The sequence below is a fragment of the Phodopus roborovskii genome, unplaced genomic scaffold (assembly GCF_943737965.1).
Source record: "Phodopus roborovskii unplaced genomic scaffold, PHOROB, whole genome shotgun sequence".
Lineage (NCBI taxonomy): Eukaryota > Metazoa > Chordata > Mammalia > Rodentia > Cricetidae > Phodopus > Phodopus roborovskii.
In genome coordinates, this window is record NW_026126585.1 from 17,952,992 (window position 1) to 17,974,889 (window position 21,898).

General features: G+C 50.1%; 1 protein-coding gene across 1 annotated transcript in view; it reads right to left on the reverse strand.

The window, feature by feature from the left end:
* Positions 1-21,898, reverse strand: part of Lgr6 (leucine rich repeat containing G protein-coupled receptor 6) — a 109,578-nt gene that overhangs the window by 32,930 nt on the left and 54,750 nt on the right. The window contains exons 5-6 of the mRNA XM_051204065.1: positions 5,369-5,584; positions 1,188-1,259 (exon numbers count right to left, since the gene is read on the reverse strand). Coding sequence (XP_051060022.1) covers positions 1,188-1,259; positions 5,369-5,584 — 288 coding nt within the window. The remainder of the gene's footprint in view (positions 1-1,187; positions 1,260-5,368; positions 5,585-21,898) is intronic.

Here is a 21,898-nt window from a genome sequence, read left to right on the forward strand (position 1 = left end):
CAACAGTCTGGATGCCAGGAGAGCTGAGCCCAGCTCTGCCATTTGGCCTGCTATACACCGAGCACAAGAGAGCGGCAGCCATGTCCCCAGGAGCCGTCCCCACGGGAAATAAGATGTGACTAGGTATGAGCCTCTCGTCTGTCCCCCACACAACCATGGCGTCTGCAGCCAAGGCCTCTTGGGGTAGACGGTACACAGTGGTTTCCCCAACATGTTCCTTCCCAGTCACGGCGCATTGTCCAGAATGTTCTCATGTTCTCCTCTGCTGCTTTCGATTCCTGAGACCTCTTCATCTCAGGAGCAGTGGGGGGGGGTGGGCTGAAATTGCTTACAACTATAGTAGGCGCTTCGAGAGGAACTGTAATCAGCTCCTCATGTCATTAGCCTTTCCCCAGCCTCGGTGGCTCACACTTGGGGTGACCTGGGGCTCTTCTCTCCCAGAACCCCCCAACTCCATGCCCTGCACCAGGTGGCTGTGGCAGCCAGTTCCCTCAGGGGAGCCGAAGACCCCGGCTGGCATGACCGATCGATCGATCCCTCTTGCAGAGCCTAGATGGTTGTTTGCTCAGCCCACTCTGCAGGGGCTGGCAGGCCTCCAGAGGAAGTTGATGGGAGGGCTTGGGTGCATTCTGACCTTAACTGAATTCCTGGATGATGATGTGTGAATAATACGGCTTTTTAAGAGTCAACAGCTTGGGCGCTTTTTATAGGCGGGCTGAGGTGCTGAACGGGCCATCTCCCCATTAATCACTTAGCTAGTTAGATCAGCTGGCAAACAGTCCTGACATTATTCTGTGGGATTCCTCTCCCTCCTTTCAGCAGCTACCCTTAAGCAGACATCAAAACCGCCATCAAGTCAGTCCCAGCCCTACCCCCAAGCCTCCCAGTCTCCAAGATTCACATCCTAGTTTCCTCTGACTTCTGCTAGGCCTTTCATGTCTCGACACTATCCGATATCTCTGCTGGCAGGGGCCCTGCATCCCCGTTTCCTGGGCCACCCCGGCAGAGCACCCGGTACCCACCTAAAGGGAGAAGGGATTTGTGCTGAGTGACCTCTCGAGAACAGTCCCAGGAGGGACACATGGCTGACAAGCCTGGGGCCAGATCGTCCCCAGCCCACACCCCCCACCGCAGTCACAGGTGTCATCACCAAGCAGGCTACGACTCTGTCGGGAACTCCCACTCACAGTGTCTCCAGATTATGCAGCCCCTCGAAGCTGTGGGTCCCCACATGCTGGATGCGGTTGTTATGCAGATGCCTGTGTGGGAAGAAGAAACACATCAGAAATGGAGACACAACCTCAGGACCAGCCGGGGGCAGATGAGCATACCCAGCAGCAGGAGCAAAGCACAAGCAGAATGAGCTCGGTGGTCTAACCCCTTCTCTCCAGGGACAGGCAAATCAGCCAAGATCTGTCTGCGAAGCCACAATTGCCCAGGCAGGCTTGACCGTGGGTGAAGCCACAATTGCCCAGGCAGGCTTGACCGTGGGTCAGATACCTTTTTGCCTCCCTAGGAAAGGAACTGGGAAGAGGAAAGCCCAGGCCAAGACTACAGCAAGCTCCGACTAAGCACTGATGTCATAGGAGCTCACATCTGAGGCTTCTTCTCTGGCCCTACTCCGGTAGGACCCAGCCAGCCTGACTCAGTGGCCAGACGTTCATAGAGGAGCCAGCAGCAAACCGCCGTAGACAACATATAATTAAAGGCCTAGCTTTGTTACAACTGGAGAGAGCTGTGGTCATTCTGAGTAAACCGGGAAGCCCGTGAGGCTGAGGCAGCAAGGAAGGCCGGGCAGAGGCAGTGATCCCCAGCCAGGCCTTGACAGGCCATCTGCGTGAGCAGAGGGAAGGGATTCCAGGCATAGATTGGAGGCGGGGAGTTGCATGGGCTCTCTGTCTGTGCAGGCTTTTGGCAAGAACAGTTGTGAGTAAAAAAAAAAAAAAAAAAAAAAAAGAGGGTTTGGGAGAGATTCCCAAGGTAAACAGCTCACTGAAAGTAAGATGGAATTGTTCAGAAATAATCAAACCAAAATCCACAACACCTGAACCCTCATAAGGCGCAAAGAGTCTAGAAAGGCTCACAGTCTGGCATGGATACAGGAAGATCTGTGGCCAAACAGACAGTTGGGAAGTCCGTATCAGGGCTTTCTCTAGAGAATAGACAGGTGAGAAAACAAAATTGGAGACTGCTCCCTAAAAAATAAAAAATAATAAAAAACAAAAACAAAAACAAACAAACAAAAAAACCCTAGCTTGTGAGAACTAGCTAGGCAAATAGTCTTTTCTTCCCTATTCTGTCTTCCAAAGGGAATGGATGAAAGAAAGAAAAACCAAAGCTTGAGGCTACTCATTGAGTAGGGAGCCGGGTGCTAGCCTGGGGCACTCCGGTAGAGGGAGTGAACGCCACCCTTAACACCCAGCGGGGAGGAAGCAGCTCTAGGTGGTCTATCCAAGACTGGCCACCACCTCAGAGCATGGTGCAGCTCTCGTCCACCCTACCAGGGTACAGAAAATGGGACATTTCAGATGGGACAACCAAGGGGGCCTAGAGATGATGTGCTGGACCAGAGCTTTGCGAGAGTTGCCAGAGGAAAGAGACCACAGGGCGGCAAAGGGAGGAGATGATTGTAAGGGACAGCAAAGTTCCAAGCCCTAAAGAAAATACATTAATGCCAAGTGTGCTGGTGGAAACCTGGAACCCCAGCACTTTGGAAGTAAAGGCAGGAAGATCGGGAGTACAAAGTTATTCTTGGCTACACACAGTGAGTTGTGGGCTACCCTGGGCTACATGGTTCCCTGACTCAAACAAAAAAAAATCTACAGTCAATGAATGAGGAGCAGAAGGAAACGGATCACGGTTGCCTTCTGCTGCCAAACAACCTAAATGACGTTTCAAAGTCAAAAAAAAAAAAAAAAAAAAAATTAAATGGAAGGAAAAATGATATTGTAGGTTAAGGTAGTAACGCTAAGGCCCAAACTGCACTATTAATATACATGATATATAATATATGTCGCATATATTATATAATATATAGAGCCGATCAATTTGAAACAAGGAACAGAGTATGTAGTGGTGAAAGTTGACTCCTATCAGAGAGAAAACTGGCCACAAGGCTGGAGAGAGGACTCAACAGTGAAGGATGCTTGCTGTTCTTACAGAGGACTTGGATTCAGTCTCCATCACCCATACTGGGTCCCTCAAAACCACAGGCAACTCCAGCCTCAGGGGACCTGATGCCCTCTTCTGGCCTCTGTGGGCACTGCAGGCACGTGGGGCGCAGACACACATTTGGGCACACACACATAAAAATAAGATGATAAAGAAAGCTGGACATAGTCAGGGTGGGCATGGCAGAGCGAAGCAAAGGTTAAAATAGTTAAAAAGCCGGGGCACATCAGTCACTGAGGTCTCTGAAGGAAAGGATCCCCAACAGGAGGCTGAAGACACAATAATACAAAAAATTCTCCAGAAGAAAGAACAGAATTCGCCCTCAAAGGCATCCATTGTTCCAGGAAAATTAGATGCAGAACTTTCTACACTGTGGCATATTTGAGTTATGCTGTTAAAGTTCAAGAATTTACAAACATCTTTAGGCAGAAAAGGGAAATCACTTACGAGGGGTAAAAAGCAGGCTGGCTGGCAAAGTTGTTGCCGAGTTGTGCGGGCGCTCAACCAAAGCCGTCCAGCTAGGTGGGGAGAGCTGAGGGTCTTGTGAGGCTCTGTCCTCCCATCCCCCAGCTGCTCCCCCCGGGTTCCAATAAGGAAGACAGATCCTCCCCCCAATTCAGGAATCTTTTGGTCTTGTAGGAAAACAACCCCTGCCTTCTGAAAATAAGACCTCTTCTCTTACCAAGGCTAGGTAATTTTTCCTATTTCCTTCACCTGTCTATCCCAGCTGTCACCAAACGCCATTCAATCAGCCTCCCAGACCCTCTCCTCCTCCCGGTTCAGCTCTGGTCTAGACCGTCTCAGCTTTCTAGAACTCTAGTCCCAGGCTTCTCCCTCTCTCCTTTGAGCTTCCCATTCAGCTCTAGAGTTCCAGCATCTCTAGTAGCCCAGCCTAGACTGGGGCTGACAAGTTATATGCTGGACATTACTAGACAGTCTACTTAGTGTTGTTTCTGGTGCCTCCAATGTGGAAAGGATACACACACACACACACACACACACGCACACGCACGCACGCACACACAGGCACACACATGCACACACGCGCGCACATACTCACACACACTCACACATGCACACACACACAGGCACACACACACGCACACAGGCACACACGCGCGCACACACACTGTGAATGCGTATTATTGCCCACGTAGCAGGGACCCCTATAAAGTCTCATCTTTCCAGTCGTCTTATCGGGATACTTATCATCCGGGTACTTGATCCCATTCCCATGTGGGGTCACAGGGACATCACCACAACTAAAACCAACCACACCGACTCCCAGAAGGATGGAGGGTATGGCCATTGGAACAGAAGGAAATACTCTACTGGGGACAGTCACACTCAGATCCTGAGTTCCCGATAAAGAACAATGGGCAAACAAATCACTACCTACACCTTCATCTGTCACGCGGAACTAAGCATCATCCATTCATGCCGGCCTAGAAAACCACAGCAGATTTCCAAGAACAAAGGAGGCAAGGCTGCCATTCAGCAGAGTCACTAACATACATGTTCCTGCAGCAATTAGTATGTAACCCAGAGCAATTACACATGACCCCCAAGCCCTTAGTAATTAGACTATGAACTTACCAATCATTCATAGCAATTAGCTAGAAGCTAATTTGCACTGTAAAAGTTCCCACTAGGAAGGCAGAGTTAACCCCAGCCCCTATCCCTGCCAGGGATGCTATCTCCCAGGTAATTACCCCGATGGGGCTTTGACATCTAATTACATGTGATGGCCTTTCCTGCTTCTTTAGGCCTGCGAAATTAGGTGGGTTTATTCTATCCCTATGCCAAAGCACATGATTGCATCTTTTGGTTGTCAAAGGTGGCGGGAATTACTTAAGAGACCCTTGATTTATATTCCAATTAACATGGGATGCTTATTATACTTGTATAGAAAATAAAAAAAACAAAAATATTTCCATTTTCTGATTGTAATGATGCTGCTTAGTCCCTAAAATGACCCTCAGAGTATCTCTGCAGGCTGACTGTCGCTTGGCTTTGAGACTACCCTGTGGACGACTCCATAGGATGACAGGGGGGATGGTCATATTCATAGTGCACAGAGAAGAAACTGAATGAGAAGGCATGACTACATGCAAAGGATAGCAAAGCTCCTGAGCCAGCTGGAGGAAACGTGCAGCTTCCCGTGCCCGCAGATGGTGGGGACCGAAATAGCACTCACAGGACCACAAGACTGGTGAGGTTCTGGAAGGCGTAGTCGGGAATGAAGCGGATGTGGTTGAGAGCCAACGTCATAGCCTGCAGTCCAGGAAGGTTGTTGAGGGCTCTGACTGGGACCTCAGCGAGTGCATTGTCATCCAACCAAAGGTGGCGGAGAGAAGACAGCCCCTCAAAGCTCCTCTCGGGGACCAGGGAGATGAGGTTTGCGTCTAGGCGCCTGGTGGAAGGAAAAGCGGATGGAGAAGGATCGGTTAGGTCAATGCAGGTTGCAGATCAAGCTTTTGGATGCACTGGGCTTGGAGAGCCAGGCCCCCAACAGCACTGTGCACTCTTAAGCACAACTTGTACATTCTACCTTTTCAGGTTCCTGTACACCAACCCACAATTCCTGGTCCTTTATGGCGTTTCTATTTATGACCCCAAATGCTCCTCTCAGATCCAACATAGAAGCCATGATAACCAGAATTTCCCCGACCCTGTCCACTGCAAGGGAATATAATGGACTTATCCCCTGCACTGGCGGAAGGGAAAACCTCAACCTTCTAGACATAGACATAACCAATGCAAAATGACTCTCCAAAGATGTAAGCCGTTCTTTGTGAGCCATCCCTAACACTACCTGTTCCTTAACCCTTGGGAGTCCCTGATAAGTTAATGACCTATGGGAACGTCCAATCATGCCACACGCAACACCCTTTCTGGTGGAAATAAGAATGGCCTCCGTAGCCTTGTATACTTGAACGCTTAGTCATCAGGAGGGGCACTACTTGAAAGGATTGAAACTGTCAGCAAGTTCCCAGTTAAACGCTTTCTCCTCCTATAACAGTTGCACTGGTCACGGAGTTGCTTCACAGCAACAGAACAGTGACCAAGACACCCTTCGATTGCCGCTTCTCAGAACAGGTAAACAAAGGATGGGTGGCTAGGTGCACAGAGATTCCAGGACACAAAACGTGTGATGTGGCCCCTAGACATCTCAGTCGCTCAGCAGAATAGAGTGCCCGGCTTAGCTTCTCCAACGTGTGCCCAAGCCAGAAGATGTTACTACTCTTGCCTCCTAGTGTGGGTCTTTCCAAAACGCTTGTTGTGTACAGCTGGTCCCAAGGGACAAAGGCGAACTGATCTGTGACAAGCTCTTGGGTGTATGCTTAGACTTTGCTGTCTTGAAGGGGGTCTTAACCCTGAGTCATGGCTTCCCCACACAGACCTCTGGTACACAAATAATGGAAACCCTAGGTCTTGTTCACAAAGCTTGAAGTCCACAGTCCTAAATCCAAAGGAGAATTGTTTGACTGAAAGAGTGGGAAGAAACGGTTTTCTTTTATACCAACAGCACAAGCCTGCTTGAGCGTGTCATCATCGGCGGGTCTGTCTCTTGCCTGCGTTACTGTAGCAATGCTGTCTCCGACACCCGGGGGGACTATGGTGGACAGGCTGACACACAGCCTTTGGTTATGAGGATAAAATGACTAGGACATACTCTGAAGGCTGCAGTTAGGAAGGACCTCCCACCACTCAAGCAGAGCCTGGCAGGAGGTCCTTGAGCATCTCTGTTTCTTGCTGCAGTATTCACAACAGCCAACACAAGGAACTCGAGCCCATCAACGGTGAATGGAGGAAGAAAGCATGGTAAATACAGACAAGGGAGGTTTCTATGACTCAGAAAGACAAAAACCGTATTAAAGTTTCCTATGGTGTGGAATCTTGATTAAATATATACTATGTATAGGCTGGGGATATAGATCAAAGGCAGGATGTTTGCATAGTATGCTTAAGACGGATAAAAAAATAAGTAAACAACGTGCGCGTATCTAAATACATATATGTAAATATGGACATGTAGACATATGCACAGCGTGATATAAAAGTAGAAGGAATATTGTGCACGCTTGGAGGAAGGGGCCTAAATTGGGAGAGGACAGAAACAAGACAGGATAATGAGGTCAGGGAGCAGTACAAACAGCGTCTGATTTTTCTCATGAAGAATGTGGTTATAACCACGCATGAATGCTTATGAGGCAGGAGAGATGGAACAGCAGTTAAGAGCACTTGTTCTTACAGGGGGCCTGGGTCAGTTCCCAGCACCCACCGGTGGCTCACACCCCTCTGTAACTCAGTTCCAGGGGATCTGGCGCCCCCTTCTGACCTCCGCAGGTACTGCATGCACACGGTGCAATGTATGGCTGTTGATACAGATATGCAGGAAAACACGCATTCACATAAAAATTAAATGAGCCCCCCCCCCAAGAAGACTGTGAGAGTACCGAGGGCAGCGGGCAGGAGGTTCGGGGGAGAGTAGTTGGAGATGGGTAAAAAATGAGCAGTGATACACATGTACGGGAACGGCATAATGCGACTCATTATTTTATCCACTAATTAAAACTAATTAATTAAGTTTTAAAATTGAATGCCCTCTATTCAAAAGGCCTGTCACCACAGACATGGCCCTTCGATGGTAGTTACTATGCCTGTGATGCCTTTGACTGGAGGGGACCCTGTAAAAATTATAGGCTCACCCCTTGCCTGCCGGAAGAGCCCAGATGGACTGGGATGGGGCCGGGATTTATCTCTGAAGATGTCACAGATATTTCTAGACACAAACAGAGGTGGGAACCACCGTGTTAGGAGAAGCTACTTGGCGCCTTGAGGAAGAGGCCACTCTAACCTGAAGCCCTCCTTAGGAAAGCCGGGTTAAGAGTCTCAGCGCAGCATCGGGATGTCCAGTCCAGGACATCAGGGAGCCAGGGCCACCAGCAGGACATGACACTGGCCACCAGCAGCACATGACACTGGCTGGAGACCTGGCAGCCAAGTCGCATCAGTCCGGTGAGGGAGCCAGAGCGTTCCAAGCAGAGCAAGCAGCATGTGGGCAGATGGAATAAAGTATCGCCCGAGACCCGAAGAATGCGGGCTTCCAGAAGAAATGTGGATAAGAGGGGGAGAGAGAGGTGCCTGGTGAGGCTTCAGGGGCCTCAAAACCAGGCCATGTGGTAGGAAATGGGAACCGGAAATGGGAAGGGTCGTTCTTTTGTTTCTGTTTAAGTTTTGTTTGTTTCCTTCTCTCCTACATTACATCCGTTTTCCCCTCCCCCCACTCCTGCCAGCCCCACCCCCGCCCCCTCCCCCCTCCCCTCTGAATCCACTCCTCCTCCTTTTTAAGCCTAGGAATAACATTGCTTTTTCTTTCTTTTTTTTTTTTTTTTTTTTTTTTTTTTGCTTTAGTATTAAGACGAGACCGGTTATTTTATATTTAATATATACTAATTTTTAAAAGAAAGAAAGGGCCGAGTGTGGTGGCACCCTAGCTCTTGAGAGGTAGAGGCAGGGGGATCAGGAGTCCAAGGTCATCCTCGACTTCCTGTGGAGTCGGAGACCAGCCGGGCCTACCTGAGATCGTACCTCCAAATCATCTTTTCCCCCCAAAAGTCCAAATAACTAAACAAGTGGGAAGGAGGGAAGGCACTCTGCAGTGAAGGTGGCTTAGGTGTCGGGACCGGCGACATCAGGCAGGGAGCTGGTGCTGTCCAGTCTGACAGGTCTGAACTTCGCCCTCTACATCTGCCTGCCTTCACCGTGCCGTGAATCCTGATTTCCACGTGCAGGCGACTCTGCAGTGACACAAGCAATAGTCACTGCCAGGTACTGGTACCTGCCAGAGCCAGGTACAAGTAGGTGACCTGTGTCCTCCTTACAGGGGTTGGGCTGCTAAGTCACTCGGCTAGTGAGCCAAAGAAATACGGTGTGAACCCTAGTTTGTTCACACTTAAACCCATGTACCTCCCATTGTGCGATGCCGGTGCTGCTGGCACATCAAGGGAGATGAGAACATGCTCACCTACTTAAGGAGGCAGGAAGTACGACAGGAAGGGGAGGGGCTTTTAATCCTGTAAGCCTAGAATGGGTGGAAGTCACTTACTAAAAATATGAAAAGTTAAAAAAAAAAACTTGCTTTGCACTTACGATTTGTTTTGTACGTTTGTGGGCACACATGTGAAGGTCAGGGGACAACTTTCAGGAGTCAGCTCGCCCCTCCCACCTCAGGAGAGGAGACTGAACTCAGTTTGTCAGACTTGGCAGCAAGTGTCTCTACCTACTGAGTCATGGTGCCAACTCTCTAGGAAGTCACTTCTTTGCGAATGGGCACGTGTGAACACACAAGCCTGCCTACACACATGCGTTGCAGGCTTCCATGTGTACACCACAGTCCTGTTCAGTTCATCTCCTGCATTTTGTGCAGCTCGCAGGCAGGAGAGCTTGGGGAGGGCCACCGCGGCCAGGCTAGTCATTTAACATCCAAAGACTTCCTGGGTCTAGTTTGTTTCAACCTCGTTTGGACAGGGCTCCTTCTCGGACCTCTCAAGGAAGGGCAGAACCTTCAGGCCTCCTTCTCCTCAGGCAGGAAGCCAGGGTACCTCCACAGCTCACGCAGCTCACCTCAGGCAGTCTCTTAGAATGCTATGGTAGAGCTGCTGTAGGCCTTGGGAGCACAGACATTTGCAGCGTAGACCCTGACACTTGGGGACAGGGCAATGCCAAATCAAGCAAATTGGCAAGCAGAGACAGACAGGACATGGACATGGAAATAATCATGCTGGCCTGTATTCCTGTTTGGGGGGCCATACCTGCTCCCATGCCAGCTTGGCTCTGTGATGGAACAGACCAGGGGCAGTACGGTTGGGAACCATGAATCCAAACACGCACTGCCAGCTGGGGATAGTGGTACCCACCAGAAATACAGATACCTAGAGACCGAGGCAGCAGGATCAAGAATCCAAGACAGCCTGGACTATATATATCATGAGTTCAAGGCAAGCTTGAGATTCAAAGTGTGACCCTGTCTCACAAGCAACAATAACAGCATATATGATATGCTATCCAATTAAATTTGAATTTCACATAAAGGAAAATTTTTAGCAAAAAAAAAAAATGTCCTGTGAAATATTTAAAACCATGCCAGTAAAATTTAAATATCAGATAAAGAAAAAGAAAGACTAACTTTATAGTATATGTGTGTCCCTGGCAAGATTTTTATTTTAGGGGTTATAGAGATGGTGTAGTGGTTGAAAGAACACCCTGCTCTTTGCAGAGGGCCTGAGTTTGGTTCCCAACACCCACGCTGGCTGTAAGCTGTAAGCTGTAAGCCCAGCTTTAAAGGCATCTGATGAATCTGTCTTCTGAAGGCACCCACACTCAACACGCACACACCCACACAAGTCATACGCATGCACATGCCATTTAATAGTAAAATTTTAGGTGTATTTATGTGTATGAGTGTTTTGCCTGCCCGTGTGTATTTGTGCCACACGCATCCCTGGTGCCCATGGAGGTCGGAAGAGGGTATCAGGGTCCCCTGGAGTTAGGGATGGTTGGGAACCATGCGGATTCTGGGAACTAAACCTGGGTCCTCTTTAAGAGTAATATGTGGTTTTAATCACTGAGCCCCAAGAAGATAAATCTGGAAAAACATTTGAGTTTTGTCGGGCAACTCTGCTCCTGCGTGGAGAGTGGGGGGTTGGTTGCTAGATGCAGCCACACACCCCACACCGTGTGTGGCACCCATGTCCTGGGTTGTTCCCCCTTTTCCTCTATCTAGGGGGCCCTAGGGAGGACGGGGAGGAACCGGGCACCTGGAGACTTTGACTGCGTGTTGTGTTCAAGGCGTCCGGCCGGAGTTGTGGGGGAGATGGCCCCGCGGAAGAGCGGTGCACTGGCCCTAGCTCTGCCCTCTATAGTCGCCCGCTTCCCGCCCAGGATCGCCCCACTCTTAGAGAAATCTCTCCTACTCTTTCCTCTCCTGGTTCCTTCGTAGGCTGGGGCACTTTCTGCACAAACCCTCCCAGCCACTTTGAGGCGGGCTTCAGGCTCCCCAGGGATGCCTACTCCTCCGCGGTAAGTGGGCTTCCCTGCCACCTGGGAGGGAAAGGGGCTAATGGGGGCTTCTGTTCAGACAGCCTGCAGGACCTGCCTCTGGGGACTAAGAACTTTGGGAGCCGCTCCCGCCCGCACGCACGCACGCATGCAGGTGGGAGAGCCAACCCCGACTCTGGTTTGGCAGGCGGAAGAGAGCAATTATACCAATTAAGCGCTGGAATAAAATCAACAGCGTGCCTCTCCCCCACGTGGGCCTGGCCCCTCCAGGGCTTTCCGATTAGAATGCTTCCCTGCGGTGATAGGGCAGATTAGCAGGGCCCCGGCAGGCCAGTTGAGGCTTGCCTGGGTTTTGGGGAAACAGCTTAGCATCTCCAGGGCCCAGCTGCTCTTCCTACTTCTCAGCCTCCTGCTGAAGTAGTAGCAACAGGTAAGTAAGTGGCAAGGGTCTAGATCCAGAACTTCTCAGGGAAAGGGGAGCTTGGCTGTCCCTCAACCCAAGAGAACAGAGGACCTAAAAGGGGGTAGGTTCTAGCAGAAGCGTTCCAGATCAGGCAACAGGAGGCAATCCACAAATAGTGACCCTGACGATTGTATAAACTCAGAACCACATTATATGGGGACCCAAAGGATGCCGGGCTCACTAATGTCACACCAGGATCTTGATACCCTATTAAAGGAAATGCCGAATGGACCATCAGGTCTGGAACTCGAATTCAGGGCTTCTTTCTGCCCTACTAGTCTGACTCCCCCAAAGTGATGAGAGGGGTTTGGGGTGTGGCTGTTCGTAGAGCACTTGCCTAGCATGTTCAAAGCCAGGTTCAGTCATCCAGTACTACATAACAATTGCTGTAGTGCACACCTGTAACCCCAGTGCCCTGAAAGTAGAGACAGGAAGTTAATTCACAGTTACATAGTTTGTGGTCAGCCTGGGCTATTGCGGACTTTGTTTTAAATAAACAAAAATAGGTAGGTAGGTAGGTAGATAAGATGGATGGATGGATGGATGGATGGAAGGGAGGACGGACAGACAAATAACAAAACAAAGATGTGTCTCTCAGCTGTAGGAAGTCAGAGCTCTTACACAGGGGAGTAGTAGATCGATATAAGGGAAACTTTCTGAAACTTTTCCCTCTATGGGACACTAGCTGACTCATGAAATCATCAGAGGTTTTTCATTCATCTTTTTAAATGTATTCGAGGGTTCATATGATTGCAGTGTCGCACGCGTGTATGTTCATGATTGCAGGGTCAACAGAGACCAGAAGAGGGCATCAGATCCCCTAGAGCTGGAGTTGTAAGTGGCTGTGAACCACCATGTGAGAGTTGGGAACTGACCCTGGGTCCTCTGGAAGAACAGCTGGGGCTCTTAACCCCTCTCTCCAGCCCCAGCCAGGGATTCCTTTCGGGGGGCAGGAGCCTCAGGAGCTCCAGGTCTGGTGTCTGACAGTTCTTGCTTTCTGAGTCTGGACTGATGAGGATGTTAAGGCCAGTTGGCTCCAGAGAGACCAGGAAGGCAGCTGAGAAACCAGGGCTAGCGTGCATCTCTTCTGTCCTGCTCAGGTTAACTGTGACTTAGGTCTCCTCTCCAGCCAACCCACATGATGAGACAGGACACAGCAAATACAGGACAGGCATCTCCAAGAGCAGTGAGGGGCTGAGAAGCAGGATTCGGGTGGGAAGGTGGTTTGAAGGAGGCTTCACCTGGCATGGCTTCTCGGCTTCTCATCCAGTTAGAGAGAGCTAGGCCTTTACGTCCCTCTGTAACGTCACCCCTTCATAAGAAGAAAGGCCTTCTGCCAGGCCTAGGGCTCTGAATGCTCCTTGCTCTCATTGGCCCACCAGCTTTTTGCTTATGTTTGGTTTGGTTTATTTTTGGAGAAAGAAGGGCACAGAGGTTCTATTTCAGACATTCAAGTTCAGAGAGGGGACCCCTAGCCAGCAGTCATCCCAGCGGCCACTCAGATTGGTGGACTCCTCCGCCCCAACTCCGCCCATCCTGGCTGCCTTGTCTCTCTTCGGAGTCATCCTCCCCTCTGACCCTCAAGGCCAGATGCGTAATTCCCAAGACTTGGTGCAAAATAGACTATGTGACATCCTTCAAGATGATCCTGGGAATGCCGAGTCTTGCACGCATTCTCAGCGCTTGGGATGTGGAAATAGGACTGAAGGTATTGGACCAGCCCAGACTACATAGTGAGTGCCAGGCTAGCCTGGATAAGAGGGCCCAGACTCCCCACCACCATAAAAAAAAAAAAAAAAAAAGGTAAAAACAGCACTAAACTTTGCTCAAAACTTCCCCAGGAGTTGTGGCTCATTTCTGTTCTCCTTTCCTAGTTGGAACTGTGAAGAGAAGGAAGAAATACGATGGGAGAGACCTTGAGGACAAGGACGGCGTACACGCGGGCCTGGGTTTTCATCTCTAAACCCTACCTCCAGCTCAAGAGAGGCACGGGCTGACTTTGAGTGGTGCTCTGGAGAGCGGGTGGGGGTGGAGGCTCCCTGGACTCTGACGAGGGTAGAAGAGGGCATGGGGAAGAGAATGGGGACAGGCACTGTGGAAATGGTTATTCTGTGGGGAAAATATTCTCCATAGAAGCCGTTGATTGCCTGGAGGGACCAACAGCCCTGACCAAGAGCCTGCCAGGGGAGGTAAGGGTTCCAGAAGAAGCAGGCTAGCACCTGCAGAGCAGCGAGGGCCCCTGGCGCCCACCCCAACACTAGCCTCAGTACCGGTTGCCAGATTCTGCAGAGAGGGCCGTGGGGCTCCCGTGGTGTGGGTGTGGGCTCCTTGAGCACGGCATGCCCGGGCCCTGCTTGGCATAAGGACTCTCTATCCGGGAACTAAGACTATACTGACTCAGGCATCTTAGACATCTTAGTGTCTTTGCCCGTGATGCTGACACTACTCCAGGCCTCTTCTGTTAGGAAGACCTCCAGAAAGCTCTGCTGCCCTGGGGGTATCCCCTGCTGCCTATCGGGTTTCCTCAGATGCCCCTCACTGCAGACAGCATCCAACCAATGGATGAAGCTCAACGATCCATTTATGCCAATGTTGTCAGGGTCGTGCTCAGCTCTGAGAGTCGAGCTTGAGTAACACGTAATCTCCCCACCACGGAAATTCTCAGCCTATCTACTTTATTATTTACTAAGACCGGACAGGCCTGGCTAACATACAGTGAGGATGAGCTGACTGGCAGGTGTACACACACTATCCTTCTTAATCTTTCCCCCAGCCCTTTGCATACAGTGAAGGAGGCTCAGGGAGGGGAAGCCACTGGTCTGATTCCAAAGCCTCTGGCTTTAAATCCATAGCTACACGTTCTTTGATCTAGCTTGTAGAAAACACTCTTGGAGCCAGAGCCAGGGTCCAGGAAGGCCTCCCAGAGGAGGTGGCGTTTAAACCAGCACCCAAGGTAGGGCTAGGGATTTTCTGAAGGTGCAGTGTTAGAGAACAAGGACAGCGGGCAGCAAGAACAGTGGGAGCAAATGCCCTCCCTTAGAGGAGAGAAAGGGTTTGCTAGCGGGTGAGCCAAAGCTGGAGAGGAGGTTGCAGAAGCAGGAAAAGGTGGGCGGCAGTAGATCACAAGCTGGGGTGGATGAAGATTACCCAAGGTATGATGTTAACCCTGGACTGGGGGTGGGTGGTAGGGACACTCCCCCGCCCCAGTCTTCAGCAATCGAGCGCCTCTTATCTCTATCCAAGGGAAGACCTGGGTAACCCTTGAAGCACAGCCCTTCATCTTCAAGGGACTGCCATGCAATCCAGGCTCCTGGCAAGTCTTCCTTCATGCAGGTGTGAGCATCTGAGCTTGTCCTGAAAGGCCCTACCTGGTATCCCAGATCAGGAGGGCAGTCCCAGCGCAGGCCCTTGGGGAGTCCCACTTGGAGCTTTTTCCAAATAAAGACCGGGCAGAATACTGGTTCTAGAAATAGTAACCAAGCCTAGAACATGCGATAAGACTCCACACCCAAAGTTCCTCATGCAACATCTTCTCTGTGCCGTGTGGTCTAGGCAATGAAAGATTCCCTAGACCCTCCCTTCTCCAGGATGGTGGCCGAGTGTCCCTGGTGTTTAGGGGAAAACTGTCCAACAGAACATTCTATGACCAGCGGAACGGCGCTGTCCAACACAGGGGCCACGAGGCACCCAGGGCTGTTGGCGGCTTCAAATCTGAGACATACCTGATGAATCAGTTTTTGATTATTTCATCTTCATTAACATGTCAAGCTAGAGGCCGTCAGACTGGATGGCGCTGAGGAATTAGGTCCTATGTAAGGCGTCGGGATTTCAGTGACACGTGAGAGCTGTTCTTGCCTTTTTTGGGGGGGGGACATAGTACACATGAGCACCAATCCTGAGGCTATGTAAGCGTGTCCCCGTCCCGGAGGAGAGGAAACAGCGTCTAAAGAGGTGACAGAGTGACCCGTGTGATCATTAGGACACGGAAGGCAGGCCAGGCTTCCCAAAAGAAGTGAGGGTGTAGCATTCACAGTGAACCTTACCAACAACGAAAATCCTCTCAAGTAAAGGGGGGGTGTCTGGCAGTGGGAACACATCTGGCCAAAGCTTGTGGAGTGAACAGGAGCTGAGGGAAGACGGAGAGGAGAGGCAGGGGGGAGGAGAGCGTGCTGGCCTTGAGGGTGTGGTGCACCTGCTCTCCAACCACAGGGACTGGGAGGGCTGAAGCTAGGAGTGGGTCTCAGGTGGTGACTGTTGGGGTCTTGTTCCTTTGAGGCACGGAGCATCCAGCACATTCCTTTCTTCCCCCTGGGTTCAGTTTCTTCGCCTGCACAGGGTGAAGGGTTCTTGGGTCTGTACCCAAGAACAGGGGGTCTAAGCCTTCTCTGGATAAAAATCTTCCTAATGCTGCCCCTGTGCCCCCAGACAGGGGCTCGCCGAACAGGACAGTTTACAAGCATACGGTATGATGAGATGCGGAGGCTCAGGCGGCCAGCTCCACCCCTACGCTGTAAGCATCTCAAGATGACTGAAGTCCCACCATTTGAACAGCATTACCCTTTCCACCGTGCAGGGTCTGCCTGCTATTGTTTTAAAAACCTGGTAAGTATTATTTGCTAACCCTTCTATTGGAGAACAGCTTTTTGAGGGAAGGTTCCGAAAACGGGACACAGGCGTGGAATGAAGGGAGGGGCCAGACACCCAGGGAGCGGGAAGGGTGTCAATCAAGGTGGAGGAAGACGAAACTGACTTTGGATCTCCTATCTCAAGGCCCACTTCGATTTTTTTTTCCCCCACACTATCCTGGGAAAGCCCTAGGAAGAGGAACTATGTCACTTCATTCCCTGAACCTCTCCACAGTGGATTTGGATGAGGAGTGGTACTGGAGATTGAAGGCAGGGCCTTGAGCAGGCTGGCCAACCACTGCAACCTTATGCTCCCAAGAATGTTCTCTTATTGGTCAAATTCAGCACTGGGGCTGAGCGCCAAAGACCACCCAGGTAGAGCAGCTAGCTCCCTGTGCTATTCCCTGGATCCAGTCTCTAGCAATGGACTTCCAGCTCCATCCAGAGAGCTGCCTGTTATGAAGGGACCAGGGTCATGGAAACGAGCACTGGAAGTGACCCCGTTTAACCAGAGATTTCTGAGGGACCAAGCGATTTGGCCAAAAATCGCAGAGTGAAGATAAGGCAGAACCTAGAGGATGGTGGGGTCCCAGGGAAAGCTTGGGTGCCAAGAGCCATTCCTTGAAGACACCCAGCATTTTGGGTCCTCTTCCGTGCCTCCCAGCCATGACCTCCATATCTGGAACCTAACCTTAAGACCTCACAGAGAGCACACCCATACAGAAGCATCCTCAGACTGAACTCTGAAGATCTGGGGCTGCATCATTCCTAAAGGCTGGGTCCCAAGCAGACACCGATTAAAGAGCAGAGGGCAGCTGCCTGAGCCATCAGGAGCTTGAGCTGAGGACTGTTAGGGGTGGGGTGGATTGCTGCTGATGTGTTCCCAGCAGTGGCTGGAGGAATGGAGAGGCCTCGGGGGAGAGATCCCTCTCCCCTCCCTTGCCCTACACAAGGAAGGGCTGAATTTGCTGGCATAGAGGGATTTCATCAGTTCTGATTTATGTCACCTAGCGAGATGCTTTTCCTCTTACTGTCAGCCTTCCAATAGATCAAAAGTAGGATATTAACATGAAGGCAATTCCAGCTCGTTCTCCAAGCCATGCTAATGCCCAAGCCACCCTTCCCCTCCATCTGTCAGGAGACTTGATGGGTGTGCAAGAGCCCCAGGAGGCAGAGCAGTTGCTTCCTTTGTGTACATCAAAGGCTGCTACCTGAGCGTTTCTGCAAGCCATCCCTTGTGTTCTGTTCCGCAGCAATATATAAAAATAATTACATGCCCTACAGGAGGAAGGTAGCAGGAGACTCTTTAGCCTTTGTGAGCTTCCCCTGAAGACATGGACCTACAGATCTGGGCAGAAGGCCAGCTTTGTGGGTGACAATCCCGGAATCTGGGGGTGGGGACTTCGAAAAGTTATCCCATCTCCTCCCCCGCCCCATTGGATTCCAAACTACAGGCTGGTTTCTTGGGGACCTGCCTGGCCGTCTGAGATGTGTTTGGGAGCCGAGTTCTGTGGTTGCTTGGGCCTGGTGCCTGCCCTTGGCAGAGGCAGCTGTGGTTGGTGGAGTAGGAAAGCAAATGGGGGTTTTCCCCAACTTGCCACTCCAGACAGAGGACAGTGATGTCAGAGCTTAGGGAGTATGAGCAAAACCCAGTGTTTTAAAGGCACAGTCAGCAGGCTCTGTCGTACATAGGTACAAGAGGTTAAACCAAACCAAGTCTTCTGTTTTTTTGAGACAGAGTTTCTCCGCATATCCTTGGCTATCCTGAGACTCGCTTTGTAGACCAGGCTGGCCCCAAACTCAGAGACTACTCTGCCTCTGCCTCCTGAGTGCTGGGATTAGAAGTGTGCACCACCACCTTATCTTAACACTTGTAAAGGAAGAAACAAGAGAAGACGAAAGGGTAAAAATCCATATCAGTTCTGGCTCTCCTAGCTTGAGGTCAATGCCCGGGACCCACATAGAGGAAGTAGAGTATTGGCTTCTACCACCCCACGTACTCCACTCTAGCGCAAGCACGCACAAATGGGTAAATGTGAGAGCGACTTTGAAGGGGAAATGAAGTAAAATAATACAATTGTTCATAAGGAAACATGCTGTCCTCGAAGTAAACGGTAAGGGCGACCTCTTGGGACCTCTGGCATACTGCACGCCAGAGACCAGCAGAGCTGTATCATTGAGTTAGTTGGGCATCATTCATGAAATTGACACAAATGTGTTCTGTGCATGTGTATGTCTGTTTGCATGTTTCTGTGAGCGTGCATGTGTTTGCGATTACACACTTGTATACGTGGGGGGGGGCACCATGCACACATTGAGGCAGAGTCTCTGACCGTCTCGGAGCTTGCCAAGTTGCTTGGCTGGTCAACTAGCCAGACCCATGCGTCCGCTCGTCCCTGTCTTCCCGGTACTGGGATTACAAGCATGTCACCGCATTCAGCTCCTTTACACGGGTTCTGGAGACCAAACTCAGGTTACCATGCTTGCAGGGCAAACACCGATTGCCCCAGCAAATATATTCCTAACCATGAAAGCTCTGCGTCATAAGGGATCAGAAAAAATGACAGCCAGCATCGAGCTGGGCTTAAGAGAAAATTACTAAAAAATGACGAGCAAGGAGTCAAACCCAGGCATGAGGGCTTTCCCGGCCCCTCTCAGTTCAGGGGATCAAAGCCAGGCCTCAAGCCTGTTCCAGCAGCACTCAACACAGAACTATACACCGCTAACCTGGAGAACGAGGGCATCATGACGTCTATTTCCAGGCAGGAGGAAGCAAAAAGAACTGGGCCTGCCCTTCTGCCTCAACTGGAAAACCACAGGCCACAGGCGGCACAGGACTGAGATTCTTCAGGGAAAGGAAACCGGTGTTAGAAACCTTCCGTTGTCGCTGTGCCTAGAGAGATCGTCTAGGCCTCCAGACAAAGCAGGGTCTCAAAGAGAAATCAAGTTTGTGGCACCTGAGGGGACAGCATTCAGCCTCAAACAGTCAAGATGGTTCAGATTTGGGGCCTGTGTGCCAAGAAGAGAGGAGGGGGTGGGTGGGGAGTGGGAAGGTGGGGGGAACTCTGGGAATACCAGTGAATCAAAAGTTTGGATCGTGCCTGGAAGCGAGAGGAAGTCACCGCACGCACGCGGCATTTCCTCCGGGTCAAACGACGTGTAGGCACAGAGTGGAAAAAGTATTGCCAGCTGAGTAACCAGCAGAGTGCAAAGCCAAAACCAGGTGAGAGATGGGAAACCGAGAGACAAAACAGTAAAAGAAGAAACGAGAGACGTTAGCGAAGACCAGGTCATTTATGGATAAAAGCTTCCCAACTCAAATAAATAAACACATAAGTTAATAAGTACATAAATCTCTTACTGTGTAAAATGGCACAGGGACAAGAAGGTTGGAATGATACTCAGCTCCCTCGGCCTAGCTGACCATGACAGTCACAAACAACAGAAGCTGTCAGGCCATAGCTATTCACAAACATCTTATTATCATGTAATATGAGAATAATACTAAGAGGCAGGTGGATCTCTGTGGGTTCGAACCTGGTCTACACAAGTTAGTTCCAGGACAGCCTCCAAAACCACAGAGAAACCCTGTCTCGAAAGACTAAACAGAAAGGAAGGAAGGAAGGAAGGAAGGAAGGAAGGAAGGAAGGAAGGAAGAAAGAAAGAAACCAACCACCTACCATCTTTTAGGTGGGCATTAGTGGTGCACACCTTTAGTCCCAGCACTCGGGAGGCAGAGGCAGAGGCAGGCGGATCTCTGTGAGTTCAAGGCCAGCCTGGTCTACCAAGCAAGTTCCAGGATAGGTTCCAAAGCAATACAGAGAAACCCTGTCTCAAAAAAAAAAAAAAAAAAAAAAACTAATAATAACACTAATAATATTGCTAGAGTGTTATGAAATGACCTGTTGCTTAGTTGGTAGAGTGCTTGCCTAAACAGTGTTCGTGAAGCTTTGGATTGATGGCCAGCGCCGCATAAACTAAGTCGGGTGCCTGTAGTCCTATCACTTGGGGAGCTAAGGTAGACATACTGTCATAATCCTGAGGCAAGCCTGGGCTATATAGTGAGTGCCAGGCTAGCCAGGTCTACAGAGTGAGCTCCTCTCTCAAGAGTGACCCAAGAGCTGGTCATGGTGGTGCACACTTTTAATTCCAGCACATGGGAGGCAGAGGCAGGTATATCTCTGAGTTTGAGGCCAGCCTGGCTGACTTAGTGAGTTCTAGGGAAGTCGGGGCTACATAGAGAAACCCTGTCAAAACAAACAAACAAACAAACAAATAAAAGGCAACCTTCCCAAAAAAGAAGAAAAGGGAATAGGAACAGTCTCCCCAAAACATGGGGGCCACTCATATTAGCGGTCGTCCACCATTATACATTCTGAGAAAAATACTACAGATTTTCCTTTCAAAATCCACAGCAAGGTAAATATGCTCATTGTCATAAAAGCTCTAACATGCAAGAGCAAAACAAGAAAAGAGAGGTGTGAGTTATTATCTGTAGGCAACACTAGATCTCTATATATCCTGCACCTATGAATCAAGGAGAGCAATAGCAATGCCCTGCAGGTGAGTGTGCGCATTAAATGAGGTGCCCAGGTGATGGTAAGTGCAATACGTGCTCTGATTCGGATACAGTTGAATATGTCCCCAAAAAGGTCATGGGCTGGAAGCGTGGTCCCCAGGCTGGTCATGTTGGAAAGTAACAAACTGTGAAGAGAAGAGCTGAGATTAGGCAGTTAGGTCGTTGCTAGCGCCACACTTGGAAAAAACTGCCGCGGCCCTTGTGGACGCTCATTGGTTCCCTGGAGAGTGGTTTGTTGTAAAAGAGAGTGGGCCAACTCCGAATCTCTCTACCACGTGTTCTCGCCTTCGTGTGTGTGTGTGTGTGTGTGTGTGTGTGTGTGTGTGTGTGTGTGTGTGTGTGTTCTCCTGCCACGGTACCAGCCTCCGTGATGTAGAGCAAGAAGACGCCAGTCAAGCTCCTCCAGAACTGTGAGTTAAGACCAGTGTTTGGGCTGAGGCTGTAGCTCACTGATGGAGCCTCTTACTCGCCTGCAGAGGCCCCGGGTTCAATTCCCAGAGCTTCTCTAAACCACACACTTCTCCTTATACATTGCCAGGGTACAAATATTTCATTATAGCCACAGAAAACAACCTGGAACAGCACCTGAATACTCCCCCTAAGCTGCGACGAGGAGCAGGAGGGACAGTGGAGGAACATTCCTTTTGCATTAGCAGTAGCCACCAAAACAGCCTACACAACAACGAAACCCAGGAAACACCACAAAGTAATTCCAGCAAGCAATATATAGTTCCTTAATGGGAGCAAGCGAAACCGAGAAGGAGCCCACTGTGATCTACAAAGATGTTTTGGATTAAGAAAAATAATAAATCCTCTGGGCATAGACTAAATTTCCTAAGTACGTGAAACAATGACAATTCAATGTATAGACAATGTAAAGCCTATGTCCCCACCAAGCTTTTTTGGCAAGGAGTTGGGGCATTGAAGAAATAAAACTGAAGTTCCTGTCATAAAATGAACAGTGAGCAAAACAACAGAAAAAGAGAGATTTCCCTT